This window comes from Tamandua tetradactyla, chromosome 4, assembly GCF_023851605.1.
Source record: "Tamandua tetradactyla isolate mTamTet1 chromosome 4, mTamTet1.pri, whole genome shotgun sequence".
Lineage (NCBI taxonomy): Eukaryota > Metazoa > Chordata > Mammalia > Pilosa > Myrmecophagidae > Tamandua > Tamandua tetradactyla.
Window position 1 is genome coordinate 184,944,060 of NC_135330.1, and position 23,682 is coordinate 184,967,741.

Consider the following 23,682-nt stretch of genomic DNA (forward strand, 5'->3'; position numbering starts at 1 on the left):
CTTTTTAGCCATCTATATTTACTCTTCAGAAAAATACCTATTCTTCTCTTTAGTCTATTTTATAATTTGGTTGTTCGTTCTTTCGTTTTTGAGTTGTATGATTTCTTTATGTTATCATACTCAATTTCACATACTTGATCTCTGAATCCTCAAGACACCTTATAGATGATAACTTTCCAATTTTATACATAAGGAAAGTGAAGAGAACCATTTTCCATAAAATCAGGCTGTGTTGGAAAGTTGACTGCATAAAAATGGTTTTCTAAGCTTGAAGCTTTAGCACAAGCTCAAATTTTGAGAGTTGTCATTCAGCCCTTAATGGTAGTCCTTTTAATTATGAGCCACCTGAGCTGATCATTTTAGTGGTGGTCCAGGGGACTCAGATGATGTCTTACCTTTCAAGGTAGGTCAATTCCTGGCATCTTTTCTCTTTCCAATCCGTTCTGCCCATCTTTATTGCCTGTGTGTGGTTATCCTATGTAAAAAATACATCTAGTTAGTGGTGTTGGCAGTACATGAATATAAAGGGTGGTTTCTATTCATTTTTATTAATGTCATTTTATTTATTCTTGGTATTTTATACATTCCAAAGAATACTTTAGCAAAGAGGAAACAAATATCAGCTTAATATCTTATCTGATTTTACTCAATGAGATTTTGTGTGGTTGTAGACTACTTTGGAATGATAAATAACACTTGCTCTTCCCTTTGCCTGGAATAATTTTCCCCCAGACTGCCTTATGGTAGTTTAGGTCTCTGCTCAATGATTCCTATACTGAGTCTTCCCTGAACTCCCTATATCAACTAAAACCTCCTTCGCTATCCTATCCTGCATTATTTTCATCCCTCCTACTCTTTAAAATGGTGTTGTGTGTAGGGACTCTTTTTACTCTTGTGTCACCAGCAATTAGAAGGGCACCTGGCACAAGTAATGCTCATAAATATTTGTTAAATGAGTGAAAGAATGAATTCATTATGATTGTGTGTTTCTATGTGTGTGTGTTTGTATAAACTCATAGTCTGGAAGAAACGATTCCTTCCTTGTTTGTGTTCTTTTCTCAAGGGAAGTCACACAGTCAATAGTCTGCATAATGTGACCATTCGTAGAGCCATATATTTGTTATTTGTACATTTTTCTTTAGCTATTTTATACTTCAGTAAAGTTTTTTAAAAAGATTTACATATGCATAAATACAAGTTGATTCATAGGTGAGTGGTTATTAAGTCTAAACCTTTGAATAAGGGATGTATATTGATGGAGTTGTTTTTTTTTTTGGGTTAAATGATGACAGCTAGGTTTGTCTTTTTTTAAGTTCTGTTTTGAAGAGATCAAACTCCTGGAAATGGTAAAATTGGGAAGGAAGAGTGATTTAGTCAATTATATACTATACAGATAAGATTTTCCACTGTTCTACTGATGACTTCTATTTACCGATTAAACTAGTTTTTAACTAATAAAAACCATTTGATATTTATTATACACCAAGAATGGAATGATGACGTGGTAAGAATGTTCATGTTTGTATGTAGTTATGTTTTAAAAAAATTTTTTTTAATCATTTAAACTAAAACTGTTTATACCATGGATTCATATAGTTTTTAAATGCCACTTGCCCACTACCACGCTTATTCATGGAAACTATATTGAAGAGAATGTGATGACATAAGCAAAGAGAGAGGTGGAAGTAGAGTAGGTTAGGAAACTGAGGTATATTCCATCTACTCTGAAATCTAAAAGTGTATGAGAAGGAGGGAAATACATACTCTACTATATTTTCCACAACTCTACTCCATTCTAGCATTCATTAGCATACTTTTTTTTTTCTGAGCACTTAACTTGTGCCAGGTACTGTGTTATGGGTACAAACTGCAGTCCTGTAGTCAAGAGACAAGTGGCTTAACAGAAGAGACATGTAAACCAAGTGGAGTATGAAAATAAAAGCTAATATTAAAGGTGTTTGCATAATGTCATAGGATACAGGGGATGCAGTGATTAGTTAGGAGTCATCAGGGTTCTGAAATAAAAGTTTATCATGAAGAGAAGGGCTCAAGAAGAACATTCTAGAAAGGGGAGACAGCTGTGGCTAAAGTAGAATTATTAAAGTTTAAAGTAATTCAGGTATCACATTGAGGATATCTGGTAGGAGTCCGTGGGAAGTAGATTGTGAAGGACCCTATAAATTGCAGGGCTAAGGACATCATATTGCAGGTGGTTAAGAAGCTTTTAAAGAAGGGAGCACTTAAATTTTTTATTTAGTTACTTCTGGTGGTCTTAGAGGGAATGGCAGGAACAGCAGAAACCATTGTATTATCCTTTGCAAAAGATAATGACCTAGGGTGGTGCAACAGTGGCTCAGCAGGCAGAGTTCTTACCTGCCATGCCAGAGACCCAGGTTTAATTCCTGGTGCCTGCCCAAGCAAAAAATAAAAAAAATGTCGTAAACTAAAAGAGATTTTAGGAGATTTTAAGAGTTGGAAACAGTGGAAGGATGATATTAGTTATGGAAAGTAGAAGAAATAGGAATTCTTTGAATGACAGAAGTACTGCCCTTCAAAGTTTAATTATTAGGAATTAATAAAAGCAATGTTTATAAAATTATAAATGCAGGAAAAAGAATTGAAGCCAGCATATGGCCAACTGTTAAGTGTTTAATTCCAGATGATAGGCATGTGGTTATTTTCTTCTTTGTTCTTTTCTGTATTAAAAATGCTTTTGTTAAGAAAATAAAAGGTAATCTTACGATTTTCCTCTTATCTGTCTTCCAGAAATGCCTTGCCTTGCAGAATATGATGATGGCTTATGGTATAGAGCAAAGATTGTTTCCATTAAAGAATTTAATCCTCTAGCTGTCCTGGTACAGTTTGTTGATTATGGATCAACTGAAAAGCTGACAACTAACAGGTTTTTAAAAAGTCGTTTTAGTTGAAATAGGAGGATTCTTAGTTTTTTTGTTTTCTTTTTTTTCTAATTCTTTATTGGGAAAGTTTTCCCTCTTTTTTTAAAAGAAAAAAAGGCTATTGTAAAGCTGTTTATGTTAGTAAGTTTTAAATTCTAGAAGAGAATCTTTTATTAAGAAATAATTCATGTCATAAAACCATACTTTTAAATAAGTGTGCAGTTCTTATAAAGAACTTATAAAGCTGTGCAACCATTACCATGGTTTAATTTCAGAATATTTTCATCACCCGAAGAAGAAACTCCATACCCATTAGGAGTCATTCCCATTCTTCCCTTTCCCCACCCCCTCCCTTAGAAAACCACTTCTTTATTTTCTGTTGCCTGGATTTGCATATTCTAGTTCATATAAATGGAATCATATGATCAAGCTTTTTTAACTTAGCAAAATGTGTTTAGGGTTCATTTATGTTGTAACATGTATCGGTATTTCATTCCGTTTTATCCATTCATCAGTTGTGGGATATTTGAATTGTTCGCACATTTTGGGCATTTTGAATACTGTTGCTCTGAAAATTTGTTTAGAAGTTTTTGTGTGGGCATATTTTCTGTTCTCTTGGGTATACCATGGACTAGAATAGTTGAATCAAATGCTGACTCAAGTTTAACATTTTGAAGAATGCTAAACTGTTTTCCAAAGTAGCTAAAACATTTTACATTCTTTCCAGTAGTGTACAAGGTTTCCAGTTTCTCCACATCTTTGACAACACATTTTCCATTTTGTTAATATAGCCATTCTAGTGGGTGTTAAGTGGTTATCTCAGTGTGGTTTTGATTTGTTTCCCTCTTGACTAGGTATGTTCAAGTCTTTTATATATGCTTACTGGTCATTTGTGTATCTCCTCTGGAGAGCTGTCTACTCAGAGCTTCTGGCATTTTTTAATTGGGTTGTTTGCCTTTTTTATGGTTGATTTCTAAGGGTTCTTTATATATCCTGGATACAAGTTCTTTTTCAAATATATTATTTGCAGATATTTTCTTCCACTCTGTAGGCGATCTTCTCACTTTTCTGATAAATATCCTTTGAAGCACAAAAGCTTAATTTTGATGAAATCCAATTAACTACATTTTCCCTTTGTTGCTTGTGCTTTTGGTGTCAGATCTAAGAATCTGTTGCCAAATACAAGGTCTTAAAGATTTACTCCCATGTTTTCTTCTAAGATTTTTATGGTCTTAACTTTTATATTTAGGTCATTGATCCATTTTAAGTTAATTTTTGTAAATTGCGTGAGGTAAGGATACAGTTTCATTACTTTGCACGTGTATATCCTGTTTCCCTAGTACCATTTGTTGAATTATCCTTTGTCAAAATTCAAGACTATAGATGTAAAAGATTTATTTCTAGACACTCAGTTGTATTCCATTGGTCTATACGTCTGTCCTTTTGCTGGTACCATAGTTTCGTGATTATTGTACCTTCATAGTAAGTTCTGAAATTGGGAAGCCTGAATCCTCCAACTTTGTCCTTCTTTTTCAAGATTGTTTTGGCTGTTTTGGGTCCCTTACATTTCCATATGAATTTTAGAATTTGCTTCTCCAATTCTGTAAAAAAAAAAAAAAAAAAAAGCAGCTGAAGTTTTATAGGGATTGCATTGAATCTTTAGACCAGTCTGTGGAGTTCTGTCATCTTAACAATATTATATTCTAATCCATGAAAATGGGATTTCTTTCCATTTATTTAGGTCTTCCTTAATTTTCATTAGTTTTACAGTTTTCACTATACAAGTAGTACACACTTCTTTTGTTAAAATTTTTCCAAATTATTTTTGTAGCATTTAAATGGAACTGATTTCATTTTAACTGTGACAATCTGAATATCTTATTTTTGTGTGTGTGTGTGTGACAGACTGCGTCAAATTCCTCTTCACCTTATGCAATATCCAGCCCGAGCCATAAAAGTTCTCTTGGCAGGATTTAAACCTCCTTTAAGAGATTCAGGAAAGACAAGAATACCATATAGTCCAAAATGGAGCATGGAAGCCTTGTGGGCTATGATAGACTGTCTTCAGGGAAAACAGCTTTATGCTTCTTCTGTGGTAAATATCTGTATTAATTAGCCAAAAATACTTTTTAAAGCTATTTCTAGGATCCCTATTAACAGCTAGAAAAATATAGTAAAGCAGATAATACTGTATACACTATGGCATCAGTATTAAGACTTGTTAAAATGCCTTCATTTATTTTTAACCAACTTTTTATTAGCCTTATGGTGATAGAAAATGATACAACTGATGAAATGAAGAAGATAAAAATGATCAAGATGAGCATACTATAATCAAAGAATTTATAAGCCAATGAGGGAAATAAATATGTAAATAACCAATATGAGGTAGAATGAAATAAGTACTATAATAAAGATATAGGCAACTTTCCAGGGAAGGAGGGCAAGGAATGATAATCTTGATATGGAGAGATCAGGAAATGGCTTTTGAGCTAATTCTTATCATGCACTCCAGTATTTACTAAATAAGTGAGTAAGACAGGTAAGTGGCATTTTATCTACATCTTGAAAAATGAGCAGAAAAGACCAAAGAGGGAATTCTGGTCAAAGCCACAGAAAGGCATCAATTATACTAATCTCATAATTGTACAGATTATGAATCATTCAATGTAGAACTTGTATCAACAGATTCAAATAAAAAACTCCAGATTGTTTTGACTAGAAGTATGCTTTCTTCTTTAAAGAGGCTTAGCATGTTACAAAGGTGTGGCCCACAGACAAAATCTGGCCTGCAACCATATGTGTACTATCTTAAAATTAGAAACTTTTACCAAGAAAGGCTGTTTTTCTGGCTTCTGATTAAAAATTATAGGAGCCCGGGCGGGCCGCGGTGGCTCAGCGGGCAAAGTGCTTGCCTGCTATGCCGGAGGACCTCGGTTCGATTCCCGGCCCCAGCCCATGTAACAAAAACGGAGAAACAAAATACAATAAAACAAGAAAATGTTTCCCTTTCTTCCTCCCTTCCTTCCTTCTATCCTTCCTTCCTTCTCTCTGTCTTTCCTTTAAAAAAAAAAAAAAAAAAAAAAAAATTATAGGAGCCCTAGGTCATTCTCAAATGTCCATCAGTTGGAGTGGTGTAGCAACACCCCCTTCAGGTGGGGAAGTTACTCTTCACTTCCCATAATCCTCCCCAAAGTATCTTCCACTCACCTGTTGACCCCTTTTTGATACCTGCCTGGTCCCTGAAAGGGACATGATTTGGGGATTCCTGACATATTGTGACAAGAATGAGCTCATATAAAAACAAGAACTTACTAGAAAGTGCTTTTTGAAAATACCAGTACATATTTTGCTCTGTGTGCAGAGTGCAGGGTAAAGAGCTTATGCAGGATTTTTCTCAAGAAAAAAATGAGGCATGTAACTAGGTGAATGAACCTTAAGGACAGTATGTTGAATGAAATATCAGAAACAAAAAGACAAATATTATCATGCCTCACTCATATGGACTAACTATAATATAAAACTCAGATAACTGAAATCAAGAGTATGGGTTATCAGGTTGTGGCCTATTGTAAAAGTTCCTAGATTTATAAGCTCTTACAGCATCCACATATATTTAGGAGTTGCAACTGATATTTCAAAATTTTGAAATACTGAGCTATTTGTATATAACCTGGCCATTCCTTGAAACTTCGGTCATTTATGTGACACCTGAGACACAGAATTAGTGCACTGAAGCTATTCAAGTCAGCATTACCCCATTTAGCAACTGTTTAAAAAGCTGAAAAAGGGATCAGACTGATCTGGATAGGACTAAGGTAAATCAGAATCCTGGGTAAAGGATGATATGACCCATATTTTCAACTTCAATCTCTGTTCAAGACCAAGGGAGAGATGTTTATTTGGTACAAAATTTATGTTTTGGGTAGTACATTATCTAATCTAACTTGTATGCTCCATTTACTTAAACTGTTCATTGTATTATGTGGAAACTTTAACAGAGAGTGAGATCTTGTTGGTTTGTATAGGTTAATGTGATGCTCTGATATATCCCAGAGCAATTTGGGCAGAGAATAAAAATGTATTTGCAGAATCCTTGGGGAACTGGGGAGAAAGGAGGAAATTTCAGCTTCTCCATGTGGGGATGACCTTTATTCAACCAATTCAGTAGGCTGAGCCCTCAATCTTGGGGCTCCCCTGATGAAGCTTATCCCTGCAAAGGAGAAGCTAAGCCTACTGATAATTATGCATAAGAGTCACTCCCAGAGAACCTCTTTTTGCTCAGATATGGCCTGTCTAAGCTAACTTGGCATGTGAACTCACTGCACTCCCCCCTACACAGGACATGACTCCCAAGGGTATAAATCTCTCTGGCAACATAGGACAGACTCCCAGGATCAGCTGGGACCTGGTATCATGGAATTGAGAAAGCCTTCTTGACCAAAAGGGGGAAGAGAAGTGAAACAAAATAAAGTTTCAGTGGCTGAGAGATTGTAAACACAGTCAAGAGGTTATCCTGGAGGTTATTCTTATGCATTATATAGATATCCCTTTTTAGTTTATGGTATATTGAAGTAGCTAGAAGGAAATATCTGTTCCAGTAGCCTTAATACTTGAAGTTCTTTGACTGTATAACCATATAGCTTTTACAGTGTGACCATGTAATTATGAAAACCTGTCTGATGCTACTTTTTATCCAGAGTATGGACAGACTGAGTAAACAATATAGATAAAAAGTAAATAATGGCATAAAATAAATTAGGTAGGTTGAAATACAAGTAGATAGTGACAGGAAGGGGTAAAGGGGTTATGGGATGAATGAATTTTTTTTTTTTTTTCCTAGAGTGATACAAATATCCTAAAAATGATATTGGTGAAGAATATACAATTGTGATGATACTGTGAGCCACCAATTGTATATGATGGGACTGTACATGTATAGATATTTAAAAATAAAAATATTTTAAAATAAGTTATAAAGGGTAAAAATAGGGTAGACTGAAATACTGTTGGCCAAAGAGAGGGAAGGGTAAAGGGTATGGGATATACGTTGTTTTTTTTCTTTTTCTGGAGTGATACAAATATTCTAAAAATGATCATGGTGAAGAATATACAATGATGTGATAAAATCATGAGCCACCGACTGTATAATATGGGTAGATTGTATGTGTGTGATTTCACAGTAAAAATATTTTTTCAAAAAAGCCAATGAAAACACAGGGCAAGTGTTCTTATAGAAATGTATTTATTCATATCTTTGAATAATCAAAATGTGGTCATTTATGCATAGAGATATAATGCTTTATATGTTGAATGTAAATGAATCTTAACAGATTGCAGTGTTAAGCCTTTTGGTTCAGTCTAAGTAAACCTTGGGGGTGGGAGATGGGGGTCAGAGAACGTATCTATACAGAGCAGAAGAATGGAAGGATGTAATTTAGCAGGAAGCCACCACAGATGCCTTTCAGAAGTACAAAGTATAAATTATAAACATACCTGGAGAATGCCTTTTTCTTTCCGTGTGAATGGCCAGATGTAGGAGGGAAAAGGCAGCAAAGACATTACTGTGTTTTCTTGAAAGCAGTATCTTTTAATTTTAGGCTCAGGCACCAGAACAAATAGTGACATTATATGAAGATGAACAGTATCCAGTTCATATGTCATTAATAGAAATGGGGCTTGCAGACAGAGATGAATGATGTAAGTATATTAAAATTCTTTTAAAACCAGCATGAGGCACATGACCAATATAGCAGAGATTAATGCTAAATTGCCCAAAAGAGCATTGGGTTTTCTGTGATTTTGCAAAGGAACGACAACTAAGCTCAACAGGAAGCTCCTTTGCAGTTTTCTTCTTCATGGTCCTTCTCACCTATTGAGCACCACTGTCAGAGGTCCCATAACTATAGAGTGCCGGGAATGGCTATCATGGTAGCAGAGAGGTAGGGGGTTAAGCAGAAGGAGAGAGTGGGCTAACATAAATAATTTAATCACATAAATATACAGTATACACAGCATTACTGAACAACCAGCCTCCTGAAAACATATTAAAGCACTTGTAATTCTTTCTTATTCCATGTGCTTCAACAACTAGATTTGAATATTAACACTAAGCAAAGGTTTAAAGTAATACAGATTTTGTTTTTCAGGTATATTGTATACAGTACAGAGCATCTATAGCAACCCAGAAGAAAGTTTTGTTATATTTAGATCATTTTAGGCTTATTTTTTTTGACTTCTGCAAAATAGTGCAGTTTTTTCCTTATATGTTAAACTATTAGGAATTGTTTGAAAAAAATCTGAAAACATAGTTTAATAAATACTTGCTCTCAAACATTTTCTTGTTTTATTTTACTACAATTTGAAAATGAAATATTTGAGGCACATGAAAAAAAATCTTAGTTCATTTTATACCTGTACATCCAGCTTAAGAAATAAGACATCAGTAAAGTTTTAAAGGCCCCTGTATACCTCTCCCCTCTTCCCAAACACTTTCCTCCCTCTCCTACAAAGGTGGCCACCTTGTGAATTTGGTGTTTATCATTCTGGTTACAAGGCTTTATAACGATATACAAATATATCCACAAGCATTGCTCTATATATTTTTAAAGATCTGTGGTATCACAATTATCTTTTATTCTCTCACTATTAACACCGTTATCCATGTTGATATATTTATTTAATTCACTTTCACTGCATATACCATAATTTATTCATTGTTATTTAGGTTGTTTGCATTTTTTCCCTCATATATATGCTTCTATAGGATGCCTTGTATATATGTGAGAGTTTTTCTAGTATGTATACAATCGTGGACTTTTCTGGGAAATAGGGTATACATAAATTGTTTTCCAAAAAGTGGTTTTGCCAGTTTACACTGCCAATAGTAGGCTGAGTTTCTTACCAACATTTGGGGTTAATAGACCATTATTTGCCAATATATGATACTGGGATAAAAAGAGACCTCATTTTAATATGAATTCACTGGTTTAGTATAGTTAGTGGCTAGGCATTTTTTGTATTTGTAGGAATTCTTTTGTTTTCTGGATTTTAATCCTTTGTCAGATATACATGTTGAAGATATCTTCCAATCTGTGGCTTGTCTTCCTTTTTTTTGTAATATGTTTTGATGAACAGAAACTTTTCATTCATTTATCAGTCTTTAAGGCTGTGCTTTGTGTGTCTTGTTTTAAAATACCATCTTGAGGTAAACATTTAACTCACTTTCTTCTGCAAGTTTTATTTTTATTTAGTTCTTAAATCACCTGGAATTGATAAATTTTTTTAACTGAAAGTCACAGTCAATACTTTTTGTCATAGTGCACTGTGAAAGGTAAAGTGTATCGAGACCAATCTGTAATTATTAAATAACACACATGTAGGTGACTTCTTTTTATTACAATTAAAAAGCCTTTGTAGTAGAGCATACGTTTTAATTTTGGTACCAACTGAACAGAGTAATATTTTGGCCACAGAAGAATTCACTTAATCCTCAAGTATACTTCCTGTGCAAATCCATGTTCTATAAGTACCTCTTTATTATTAAAAAAAAAACTACTTGATACAGTTTATGACAGGTTAGAATGCTTTCCTTAGTCATGAGTTTAACTGTAGAAAAACAGGGTAGGTTAATTATAAATAAAAACTACATAGTTAAAGACTATGTGCTTTTCAAAGAATTTTAAAATGAAGACGGTATGGAGTTTAAACTTTCATTTTAGAACCCAAACATAATCTTTTCCATTTATACACACACAGAGTATGTATATATCTATAAATTAAACAACCCACAATAAATATACATTTTTTAACAAAAGAAAATCAAGTTAGTGTTATTTCATGATTAGTCACACAAGGACCATTACAATTTTGTATCCATTAGAACATTACCATCCTTATCTTTAACTCTTACTCGACCGGATATGTATTTTGTTTCTTGATGGCCATTTGCATATACAGTTTTGACAGTACCATCTGGATATTCCCGTCTCTTGAACTGGGCAGTATGTAGTTCTCTTTGGCCATTATTAAACTCTATGATTTTGTTGCCATCACTGTAAATTTAAAGTAGATATTAATTTCTTAAAATATGTGAGATATATAACAGGAAAATGATTTACAAGTAACTTGATTCTCGTTATTTTTTTTCCTGGAGACATCCCTTTGTACTTTCCCTCCTTTGTAAATAATTTTCACATTAATAGTTCTAATCAGGAGATTAGCACTTTCATCTGCCCGTGAAAAGCTTATTTTAGAAACATAACAATGGGGCTAATGAGTAAAAATCACCACTTCTGAATAGAGAGGTACAAATATTAGGTTTGAGTGATTTTTTTCTATTTTGATATTTCTCAAAAGTTCTATGAATATAATGGTCTGTGCCATAGATGTGTAATCTCAATAGCCATTCTAAGGGCGCGACCTTATAAAATGAGGTTCCCTGCACCAGCAATGCCAATGTCATTTGAGAACTTCTGAGAAATGCAAATTATTAGGATAGGGCCCAACAATCTGCCATTAACTGACTCCTTCAGGAGATTGTTATGCATACTTTTTTTTGTATGCTGTATGGCCGGGTCACATTCCATTATTTTTCCATTCGAGTATCCTGTTAAACAAGCAAGCCACCATCTGTTGAATTTTGTTTGTTTTGTTTGCTTGTTTTCTGGGAAGTGCATGGATGGGAACTGAATCCAAGTCTCCTGCATGGCAGGAAAGAATTCTACCACTGAACTACCCTTGCACCCCCTTATGCACACGATTTTAAGTAAATCTGAATGTCAAAATAATCCTTCAGTGAATTAATAGCTGCGATTTGCTCGAGTATAGATGAAAAAGAAACCAGCCATGAGTTAACTGTTGAAACTAGATAGATATTTTCTCTATTTTTTATTATAGAAAATCTGAAACATAAGAGTTAAAAAAAACAAAAAAAAATTTGAAAAGTTTCTTAAATCACTCAAACAGCAAACACATAAGTTTTTCTTCTAATTTTAGAACAAATAGCTATTTGGTTAGCACCACATAAAGCACTCATATTAAAAGAAAAACACTATCATGACCAATGAAATTTCTACATTATTTAATGTTATTACTTTGCCAAGTTTATATAATAGAATTCAGTTAAGTTAAATGCATCTATGACATCATAGTTTTACTCAAGTTAATGAGTGCTTCATTGTCATACCTTAGGAAAGGAGGATGAAAACTGAAAATAGCAATTTTATTGGTTTAGCAATCCTTAACCATGATTTTAATTAAAATGGTGGGGATAAGAAGCTATTAAGTGACTTGAAGTCTCCACTGTTAGGAAATTAACAGTAAGAAGGATAAAGAAAGACCACAAGCACTTTTCAGGCTAAGACAGGGAAACCCAGAAATTGAAAATAAAGTCAAGAAAAGAGATGAGTCTAATACACTGCTATCATTGTTTGGTCATTCTTACAAACTGGCAGGGCATCCTCATTTTGTCTTATGCACTGTTTTCAAATTTCACCAAACTTATTTCTAAACAAATACTTAACATTCTCCTTTCCTGGAATGCTCTATAGACCCCTTTGAGTCTCTAGCTTAAAGACTATCTATCATATGTAAAATATTTATAAAGAATATACATACTTCAAACTAGTTCTAACCTTCAGAATGAGAATTTCCTCATCTGCCCTTTAAGTATCTTTCTTCATTTCACATATGTCACTGAAATTTTGAATGACAAATGTATAACAGAATGTTTTAGATTTTTAAAAATCAAACTGATAGTAAAAGCTGAATCATGAAAACTGGAAAATCTAGAAACAGATATAACAGATAGCATACCGTTGTACTCTGACAATTGTACCATCTGGGAAAATGCTTTCTTCTTGTCCATCAGCAAATAAGTTTTTAATAGTCTGATCAGGAAATGTGATTTCTTTTCTTCCATCAGGAAAATGTTTTTCTGTTTAAAAAAGTTTACTATAAATGCTATATTTTGTAAAGAAAGAGAAGAATTCACTAAGTAGAGGGTAGAGTAAGGTTTTACCTGTTTGTCCACTTGAGAAATGTAAAACTTCTAGTCCTTCTGGATATGTAGTATGAGTGGTCTGGGCAGCTGCATAGTAGTAGATCTGTAAAGACAAAAAAGTCAATATGCCTCTTCTTGAGAGATTTTTAAGCTGTGTAGGAAGCATCCCTCTGGAAACATACCACTCTCTCATCTGGCATGACCTGCTTCACATCACCATTAAAGAAAGTGACGGTGATGGTCTTCCTGTCTGCGCTCACTTCTTTCCGAGTTCCATTTGGAAATAATATAAGATGGCACCCATTCTTAAAAACTTTTTCTACCTAAAGAAAACAACATTATCAATATGTGAGATTTCCTCCTGCGTCCATGTGACAAAAATATCCCTATTCTCTTCCTACTTGTGTAATTTGAAATTTTTCAGAAAAGTAAAATATTCTCTTAAAAAGAGAATATAACAAACTCACACTAATTACCTTCAAGTGTCAATACATTATTCTTACATCACCTGTTTCCCCCAAGCAACCTCACTTCACCTAAAAATAACTCTGATGGAAGGATCCTTTAACATAACCCAAGCATTATTAAGCAATTCCTTGATCATACAACCATCTATATTAATTCCCCTAAATTCTCAAAAAATGGCTTTTTGCAATCAATTTATTTCAGGTTCAAGACAAGGACAATATACAACACTTAGTTGATATTTCTCTCAAATCTCAGTCTTACCTTTAACAGTTCTTCTACCTGCCCCACCCCTTTTTAATGCCAAGAGTTTAAGGAAGTGGATGATTGGACCTATAGGATTTCTCACATGGGAAAGAAGTCAGAATGTAGCTGACTTCTTTCCCATGGTGCCATTTAACATGTTCTGATATTCCCTGTATTTGTTAGTAGTATGATCTAAATAAAGGGTTGATTAAATTCACACTGAATTATTTAACAAAAAATACTATATAGGGCAGGCCATAGTGGCTCAGCAGGCAGAGTTCTCACCTGCCATGCTGAAGACCCGGGTTTGATTCCGGGTGCCTGCCCATGCCAAAAAAAAAAAAAAAAAAATTTATAGGTGCTGCTGTGCACTTCTTATTCCAACACATTAAGAGGTACAGTGTATGGTTGTCCTATTGTTAGTTGGTCTGGGTCACATCAGTTTGATTTATCTATCAGGAAGTCCCCATTAAACTTTCTAATTGTTTTAGTAATCACTGGATGGCTTGCTTAGATCTTTATTTCATTATGGTTTATAAACTGAAGATTTTCTAATTCTCTCATCCCTTTTCCATTTATTAACTGGAATTCTGAAAGAAGAAAAAAAAATGTTCCTCATCAATTATCTGTTACATTTTGTACAAAAAAAGGTTTAACTGCTTCCTTATGACTATTGTTCTTTGTCCCTTATTCATTCCTCAACGTAAGCAGTGAACTTTGACCTGTAATTTCAATTAAAATGAATCAAATTAGATATGTGAAAAATAAAGTTTCTACAAAACTTGAGGAAAAAATTCACATATCACCTCCCCTTTAAGAAACCCTGTTCTGGCCCCTTCCCTTTTCATTTCACGCTTCTACTTAGCTAGGCAGATTTCCCATTCAAAAAACACTCCTAGGCATAAGAATGTGCAGGCTGGAGATGGAAAGACAGGGATCAGACCCAGAATTAATGTAAGAAAGGCTTCAGGAAGGTAAAGGCCTAGAATGAATGGAGGCTTTTAAAAATATTTAAAAATTACTTGTAGAAAAAAATTAGGCCTCACCTAGAGATATTTGGCCTTTGCCCCTGCTCCTGGAAAGTACATTCTAAACCTCTGGAATTTCCAGTGTGACAGGAATGTCTTTGCTTTCATGTGCTCCTCCAGTTTATGCTAATGAGGTGACTCATGATTGGCCCTTTGGGCCATGTGATATTAGCCTGAGGGTGTGAGCAGGCAGCTAGGGATTGAGTTCAACCAGGTGAGCAATTAATCACAGCTTCTTAATGAAGTCCCAATACCAAGAAAAATTCTGGACACCAAAGCTTGGGTGAGCTCCCCTGGTTACCAATACTCAGTGTGTACTGCCACACCTTGATCCCGGGAGGGTGCCACAAACCTGAGAACAACAGAAGCTTTGTGTTTGGAAACCTCCCAAACTGCCCTATACGTTTTTCCCTTCAGCTGATTTTTTGGATTTTTTTCCTTGTAATACGCATGACTATGAATATCGCAGCTTTCATTGAGTTTTCTGAGTTGTTCTAGCAAATTATTGAACCTGGGGATGGTTTTGGGCAACCCCTGAACTTGCAGCTGGGGTCAGAAGGAAGGGTAGTCTTGTGTGGCCTCTTCCCTCTAACTCTGAAGTTGGGCCCTCACTCCTTGCCTTTGGGGTCAGAATTCTTAGGTTGGCTTCACAGTCTGGAGGACTGTGACCTTAACCTTACAGTTTGGCTAACTCCAGGTAATTACAAAAGGCTTTCTAGCTAGGTTTGGAGCAACAGCAAGACAAAGGGATGGTATTTCTTCTTGCGCTGAATCTCTAAAGGAGAACTGGGAACTACATATATATTGTATACTGTGCATTTTTAGAGGACTCCAAATGTTCAAGCCTAACTCATGCCCCAAGGTACGGAAAAATAGAAAGTTCTCAAACCACCATTTACAATTTTAAAAATCAATTATTTTATAATGTGTTTCAATTTTATTTTAGCCCATGCTTTTTTAGAAATAGTATTAATTATAAAGATGTATTTTTTAACCTTTCCATCAGGATGACTGATTTCTCCTTGAATTTCTTCTTTTTCTTCCTCTTTTTTATATTCAGGATCTGGGAAGTGCATTGCTTCAAGTGGCTCTCTGGGTGAGGTAGCCTATGAAGACAAGACCTCTCTTATCTGTCCTGCAGGACATTTAATAAAATTTGATGCAGCTAAAACATTTTCAAAAGCCAGATTCTAACATTATACAATTCTATGTGTCTTTGGTGTTATATACAAAACATTTACAATGTTAAATAAAAAGCTTCCTTTACAAATGGTTTAGAAATTTAAGTTAACTAAGTAATCAATTTCAAGCCTGAGTAAATATACTTTTGATTACAGAAAAATAGAAAGAGATTTACTTGTCCCTTATCTGAATCGCCTAAATCACGAGGAGGTACAGCCTTGTGTCTTCGAGATGGACTATCTGTTAGAATATAATCATCAGAGTTAGTTTTAATATTTAATTCAGAAATTTTAATTTATAGTTATGGTCAAACATTTCCTTAGTTCAATCCTTTTGAGAACTGTTGTCCTTTATTATTTAAGCAGTTTTTCATTATATAAATTTAAATATTTATTCAGGTACTTATCTAAGTCCTGGGGTGACCAAAAAAGACAAAGATAATCCTATTCTCAGAGACTTTACAATCTAGAGGGAAGAGACTGGTGCTCAAATAGCCTAACAGACGGAGCCAAATTTATTTTGGAATCACAAGGACTTATTAGGAACTGGGTGTGAGAGTAAGAGTAAATGAGGCATCCAAGAACACACGTGTGTAGTATTTGGCTTGACTAAATAACAGGATATTTAATTAAAGCAAAAGTACCCTAATGGCTAAGTACCCTAAGCTTGAGATCACGAGCAACATGCCAACCATGCAATTTATTAACAATATATACATTATCAAATTAAGCACACACATATAAAAACAACAAGCTGAGGTGAATTCTTAAAAATCTATTTGTTCTGTTACCTTCTATTATATGCTAAGGGATCATATTGTCAGCACTCCCAGCACTGGAGGCCAAGATAAGGAGTTTCTTTTCTAAATTCAAGTTCAACCACTATAGGGTTCAAGTAAGTGTCAGGGTCTGACTTAGATGTTAAAAAGTATATTGGGCCAGGAAGATGGAAAAATAGGATAGAGTGAATCCACCCCTGCTCCAAGAAACAACTAGAGAAGTGACAGAAAAATGGCCAACGTAGCAGTTCCAAGGTACAAAAGAGGGACTTCTACATAGGGAGAGCCTGGCTGAAAAGGTGGAGAAATTACGATTGAGAACACAGGGTAACTTTACACAGTAGTGACAGCACCTGCGGCAGGACGAAACAATGCCAAAAGACCAAAATGCTTTCCCACTGCCACCTCCATATCAGCTTGAGATCTTCCCCTCAGTTCCACAGTGGGGAGCTCCTTTGGGGAAGCTGGAAGCCAGCAGTGCTGTATACCTACTCACTGAGACCTTGCTGCTGGTGCATGGTACCTACCCCCACCCCTGAGAGACAGGGCCACAGAGCTGAGATGAGCTGACAATGGTCAGTGAAAGAGACTCCCGAGTCCCACTGTTTCTATCCTTTCTCCACAAAGGTCTGGAATGCTCATAGCATGCACAAGCAGAGAAGTGGAGGTGGTGGGGTGTCAGGTAACTCTGCCTGGCACTCGGCTGGCTGTGGGCAGGGGTAATTGAAATACTTAGTCACACACAGCCCCACTGTACCCACAAGTGGATTCTCCACCCATGCCCAAGCCCCAAGTTGTAGATTTCAACATTCTCGGAGACCTTGATTGCATTTTCACCTGGCTGTGTCCTGGCCCAGCTGGTTGACTTAATCAAGGAAAGTGAGGCCTGAGGGGCAGAGGTGGTCCAAGAATGCCATCTGCTGGGAAAACACAGAAAGTGCAGTCTGGCAAACTGCCTTTCTGCTTACCTTTTGACATATCTTCAATTAGAGTTGCAGCTGCCGTATGAGGTCCTAGCCTTGGTTTGGTGGGGAATTACTGACAAACCAAGTGAAAAGGAGACCTTCAACGCAAACCCTAGAAACTATAAAATCTTACACAAGTGAGGGAAATCAACTTTCAAAATAACCTTATCAAATCCTGCCCAAACTCTTCCAAAAAACTGAGGAAGAAGGAATGCTACCTAACTCATTTTATGAAGCTAACATCACTCTAATACCAAAACCAGATAAAAATGTTACAAGAAAGGAAAACTACAAGCCAATCATTCTAGTGAACATAGATGCAAAAATTCTCAACAAAATACTAGCAAATCGAATTCAATAACCCATTAAAAGAATTATATATCACAACCAAAAGTAGTTACACCAGGAATGCGATGGTGGGTAAACACAAGAAAATAATAATTAATGTGATACAGCACATTAATAAATCGAAAGGGAAAAATCTTATCAACTGATGCTGAAAAAGCATTTGACAAAACTCAGCATCCTTTACTAATAAAAGCACTTCAAAAGTTAGGAATTAAAGAAAACTTCCTCAATATCATAAAGGACATACATGAAAAACCCATATGAAGCATCATACTTAACGGTGAGAGACTGAAAGCATTCCCCCAAGATCAGGAACAAGACAAGGATGCCCATTGTCACCACTATTATTCAACACTGTACTAGAAGTCCTAGCTAGAGTGATTAGGCAGGAAAAAGAGATAAAAGGCATCCAAATAGGAAGAAGTAAAACATTCATTATTTGCAGACGACTTGATCCTATTACAGGAAAAGCCCTGAGAAATCTACAATAAAGATACTTGAGCAAATAAACAAATTCAGCAAATTTGCAGGATATAAGATTAATATACAAAAATCAGTAATGTTTCTATACGCAGGTAATCAACTAATTGAGGAGACAATTAAGGAAAAAGTTCCATTCAAAATAGCAACCAAGTATCTAAGAATAAGCTTAATTAGGGACATCAAGGACTTAAACTTTACACCCAAAGCATAAGCATCAAAAGAAACAAAGCAATAAATAGGGAACTCCTTAAAATCAAAAGCTTCTGTGACTCAAAGGACTTTGTCAAAAAGATGAAGCAGCAGCCAACTCAAAGGGAGAAAATATTTGGAAACTATTTATTGATCAAGGTTTGATATCCTGTGTACATGAAGAAATTGTACATACAACTCGACATCAAAAGAACTGTGGGGGGTCAGGAGCAATAAATCAGGCAATAAATCAGGCCCTAGCAAGAAGAAGGTATCCGGAGTCACAAGATCCAGGGCAGAAAGTTCCCAAGAGTTAAAAAGAACAATAATCATTGTTAAGAAACAAAAAGAATGGGATGTATTGTGCAAGAGCAAATGGCATTTCTCTGCTTCTGTAGATAAAATTGCTTGCTTACAGCTGCAAACCAAGATGTGGCTCAAAAAGATAATGTCCTTTTTCCTGCTTCTGTGGATACGCTTGTGGTTTTTACCTTTATAAGACCCCCTTGAGAACTCCTCGGGACTGCTCTCTGATTCCTCTTTCTTGAGTTTCTGAGGCAGTCGCCGGCGGCTAATAAAGACTCCTAATTGGCTTGCAAATTGCTTTGACTTGTGTGGTCTCTCTTCTGGTGCGCCCCACAACAGAACAACCAACCCAGTTATAAAATGGGTAAAGAATATGACCAGACATTTTTCCAAAGAGCAAATACAAATGACTAAAAAGCACATGAAGAGACTTCATCTTCATTAGCTATAAGGGAAATGCAAATCAAGGCTACAATGAGATACCACCTCACACCTATAAGAATGGCTGCTATTAAATAAGAAACTACAAATGCTAGAGAGGATATGGAGAAACTGGAACACTTACTCATTCCTGGTGGAAATGTATAATGATACAGCCACTGTGGAAGACAGTCTGGCAGTTCCCCAGAAAACTAAATATCAATTTGCCCGACGACCCAGCAATATCAATACTTGGTATATACCCAGAAAAGCTGAAAGCAATGATGTAAACAGACATTTTCACACCAATGTTCATAACAGCATTATTCACAATGGCCAAAAGATGGAAACAATTGAAGCTAGAGATGGGGAAGGGTTACCCAATGACATTGAAACTTAAATGTTAGGGAATGGATAGAAGAGATGGTAGCTAATTAGTAGAGATATAAGTAACACTGCCATATTGAAGGTGAATATGATTGGAAGGGTATATATAATAGTGTCACATATCTCACTAATTAATTCTACAATTATAAGTTCTCACAAGAACTCCTTCAAAAGTGTAATCTTGTACAAAGAGTCAATAATAAAAGGATAAAGAGAGAAAACTAATATTGTATGCTGTGGCCTACAGTTAACAGGAAGACAGCAACAGTACCAAAGAAATATCAGGAGTAAATAATTGGGGGACTCCCTCCCAATTATAGGGACAAGAAATTAGGGGAGGTTTGGGTTTGATATTTAGTGAAGCGATGTTTACCAGATGTCCCTTTGGACCAATGAAAACTATCTAAAATTGAAAGTGCTGCTGATTGTACAACCAAGTGAGGACACTGTAAGACATGGTTTGTTAATTTTGGTCATTATCCATGATAATAAATGGACTGAGGGGGCCTAAGGGTACAATGAGTGAGAAGCTGAAAGGTGAACTGAGATATACATGATTGAATACTGTGTGGCTATGAAAAGCAATGATGTCTTGAGGCACACAATGAACTGAATGAACTTTGGGGACAATGTGTTGTGCAAAATAAGCCAGAAACAAAAGAACAAATCTGCTACGATCTCTTTAAGAAAAAAATTGAAGCCTAGACTATAAGCTCTTAAAACAGCCATACTTAGTCTGAAAGTGTATTTCTAGATTCTGTGACATCACTAAATGTGTAAAAGCTGGTATTCCCTTGGAACTTAGAGAACTTCTGTGACACCTAAGATACAGCTGGAGCTCTGCAGCTCTGAAAGGCAGCATTGCTACATACAATAATAGTTAAACAAAAAAGAGATCAGGCTTCAATGAGAGAGAAAAACAAAATCAATCTGGCTGGGACTAAGGGAGTTAAGAATACAGGGCAAAAGATGATGGTATATGTATGTACTCTAGAGGGTCACTCACTGTATGAGACCAAAGGCAGAAAAGTTTATTGTGTCTAGAACCTAAATCTTCGGTAATGATCTAAATCAACCTATCTGGATTACTCATTTAAACAACTCAAGCACATGGAGACCAGAAGAGGAATGAGGACTTGTAATTTTGTAGAGCTCAATATAATACCAGAAAACATCTCAGACTACGTATGCCTGAAAAGTCTTGGTAGAGTTCCTTGAGGAACTGGAGAAAATATATGAAAGTTTTAAAGTTTCCCAACTGGGAAACCCTTGATGCTCTTTCAAACATTAGGGACTCCCAAGAAAGTAGACCAAACCCTTGATTTGGAAGCTTGCCCAAAATCAAATATGGAAATATGAAACTTATTTCCATGGTAGAGAAGCTAAGACTACCTATAATTATCCCTAAATGCTCTTCCAGGAAACCTCTTTAGTTGTTCAGATGTGGCCCCTCTCTCTCTAAGCCCAACTCCGCAAGGAAAATTATTAACCTCCCCTCTACATGACATTCAGGAGTGAAAGCCTCCTTGACAATGTGGGACATGCTCCCAGGGATGAGGCTGGTCCTGGCACCATGGGATTGATAATGCCTTCTGGACCAAAAGGGGGAAAAGAAATGTAACAAAACAAGATATCAGAGGCTAAGAGACTTCACATAGAGCCTAGAGATTATTCTGGAAGCTGCTCTTAAGCTTCAGCTAGATATTGCTAATTGCCATGGTTTGTCAAACCCCAACCAACATCATGCCTATTACCCTTAAGAACACCTAGGGCTCTAACTTACACTTTAAAAAACGTTCATGTACTAAGTTTACTTTCCTGAACCCCCTTTACCTCCAGAAGGTTCCTAAACTAGATAACCCTGAAACCTGAAAGGGCTAGTCTTTCTAACAATATCAACTAATTCCATCCTCCACACCCCTTTTCAACATGAAAAAATTAGGAAGGCCATAGCCCAAAGATCCTTACAGAGTGGGAGAAGGATCAAAGGACGAAAAGGAGTTATAAGAGAAAAGTTAGGATTTAACAAATGAGTATGACTGCTGAATCACTATGCTGCTATTTCTTTTAGTCTCCAGTGTTTTGGAGCCACTAGAAGGAAAAAGATGAAATGGTTTACCATTCCAAACTATGAAATCTGTTCTACAGCTGCTTATTAGAATGCATGTTAAAAGATACTGCTTTTTCTTTTTTTCTACATGTTATATTTCACAATTTAAAAATGTTAGGAAAATAACCTCATCAAGATAATTAAATACTTCGAAGTCAACAGAAAATCACAAAAGCCATAAAGGTGCAAGAAAACATGGCCCAGCCAAATGACAAAATGAAAACAGCAGAGACACAGGATTTTAAATAATCAAATATATTCCTAAAAAATCTCCTAAATAAGTTCAATGAATTGGCTAAAGAAAAAGGATATCAAGAAGACACTAGAAGGGCATAAAGAAGAATTTGAATGAATACATTTAAAAAATAGCATATCTTATGGAAATAAAATACTATAGGTCAAATTAAAGATATACTAGAAACACACAATAGCAGATTTGAAGAGGCAGAAGAAACAATAAGCAATCTCTAGAGGACAGGGCAACTGAATCCAAATGTGCAAAAAACAAATAGTGAAAAAGCTGGAAAAAATTGAATTAGATCACAGGGAAATTAGGGACAACATGAAGCATACTAATATAAGAATCATCGGTATCCCTGAAGGAGAATAGAAAAGGGTGAGGAAGGTTATTTGAGGAGATAATTGGGGAAAACTTCCCATTCCTTATAAAAGACACAAATATGCAGATCAAGCCCAATGAACTCCAAATAGAATAAATCTAAATAGACCCAATCCAAGACAAGACACATCCTAACCAAACTGTCAAATGCTGAAGAGAAGCAGAAAGGCCTGAAAGCAACAAGAGAAAAGTGATTCACCACATCCAAGGGAAGCCACAGAACACTAAGTCCAGTCTACTCACAGGCACCATGGAGGCAAGAAGGCAGGGATATGATATATTTAAGATTTTAAACAGAAAAATTTCTAGCCAAGAATTCTTTATCCAGCAAAACTGTCCTTCAGAAGTGAGGGAGAGATTAAAATTTTCACAGGCAAACAAATGTTGAGATAATTTGTTTATAGGAGACCAGCCCAACAAGAAATACTAAAGACGAAGGCCCTCCCATGGACTTTACACCCAGGACTTCCTGGAAGAATGCGGCTTAGTAAGACGCGCGGATCTTAGTTTCTTCTCCAGGACACCTACTAGGGGAGTAGAAACGATACAGAAAGCGCCCAAAGCCACAACAGAGATAAAAAAGACAGCGTACCCCATCCTGGAACGGCTGGCTGGCTGAGAGAAGCAGCTCGGGTGAGATCGCCGAGGCGCGCGGGCCTTACCGGGCGGGGTGGCAAGCGGCTGGAGTTACTCCCTTCCCCCTTCCCGGGCCGTCTGGGAGAACTGGAGAGGTGGTCCCCTGAAACCAAGGCGACTGGTGCCCACACCACGCGCAGCCCCCGGACCAACTGAGAGAATTGGATCGGAAACCCCCAGGCCGCGGAGAACGGTGACCCCGTGACTCCCGGGGAACGTGCACTCTCTCGGGCAGGCCGCTGCCGCTGGCGCCCTCCCGCCACGCTTGTTGCCCAGGGCCGACTAGGAAATTCGGACGGGCTCTTTCCCTGGCTGCGGCGACCAGCAACCCTCCCTGCGTTCGGACACCCTCCCTGCGTTCGGACCCCGGGCTGGCTCAAGCCGCTTCGGCTAGCGAACCCCCAGGACAGCGAGAGTTTTCCAAAGTTTAAGGTCCCACAGCACCTTTTACTGGTGGGACCCGCAGACAAACGTGTGCCACGAGCGCCATCTACTGGGCAGGATAAGAAAAACAGAACCCAGAGATTTCACAGAAAAATATTACAACCTTGCTGGGTCCAACACCAAGAGAAATCTGAATAAATGCCCAGATGCCAGCAGCAGAAGATAACTGTCCACGC

General features: G+C 36.4%; 2 protein-coding genes across 9 annotated transcripts in view; one reads left to right on the plus strand and one right to left on the minus strand.

The window, feature by feature from the left end:
• The window catches only part of RNF17 (ring finger protein 17), a 137,118-nt gene extending 121,202 nt beyond the window's left edge, over positions 1–15,916 (plus strand). Inside the window, exons 34-37 of one of the 2 annotated variants that reach the window (XM_077158768.1) lie at positions 2,767–2,902; positions 4,803–4,992; positions 8,498–8,597; positions 15,700–15,916. In XM_077158768.1, coding sequence (XP_077014883.1) covers positions 2,767–2,902; positions 4,803–4,992; positions 8,498–8,596 — 425 coding nt within the window. In that variant the 3' untranslated portion in view covers position 8,597; positions 15,700–15,916. Of the gene's footprint in view, positions 1–2,766; positions 2,903–4,802; positions 4,993–8,497; positions 8,598–9,046; positions 9,241–15,699 lie in introns of those variants that run through there. The other variant, XM_077158769.1, reaches the window with a different exon arrangement.
• Positions 1–23,682, minus strand: part of CPAP (centrosome assembly and centriole elongation protein) — a 90,668-nt gene that overhangs the window by 3,661 nt on the left and 63,325 nt on the right. The window contains exons 12-19 of one of the 7 annotated variants that reach the window (XM_077158770.1): positions 15,997–16,061; positions 15,635–15,745; positions 13,083–13,223; positions 12,919–13,003; positions 12,714–12,834; positions 10,788–10,951; positions 4,373–4,498; positions 193–475 (exon numbers count right to left, since the gene is read on the minus strand). In XM_077158770.1, coding sequence (XP_077014885.1) covers positions 471–475; positions 4,373–4,498; positions 10,788–10,951; positions 12,714–12,834; positions 12,919–13,003; positions 13,083–13,223; positions 15,635–15,745; positions 15,997–16,061 — 818 coding nt within the window. In that variant the 3' untranslated portion in view covers positions 193–470. Of the gene's footprint in view, positions 1–192; positions 476–4,372; positions 4,499–8,135; positions 10,952–12,515; positions 12,594–12,713; positions 12,835–12,918; positions 13,004–13,082; positions 13,224–15,634; positions 15,746–15,996; positions 16,062–23,682 lie in introns of those variants that run through there. The other 6 variants (XR_013174746.1, XM_077158773.1, XM_077158772.1 and 3 more) reach the window with 6 other exon arrangements.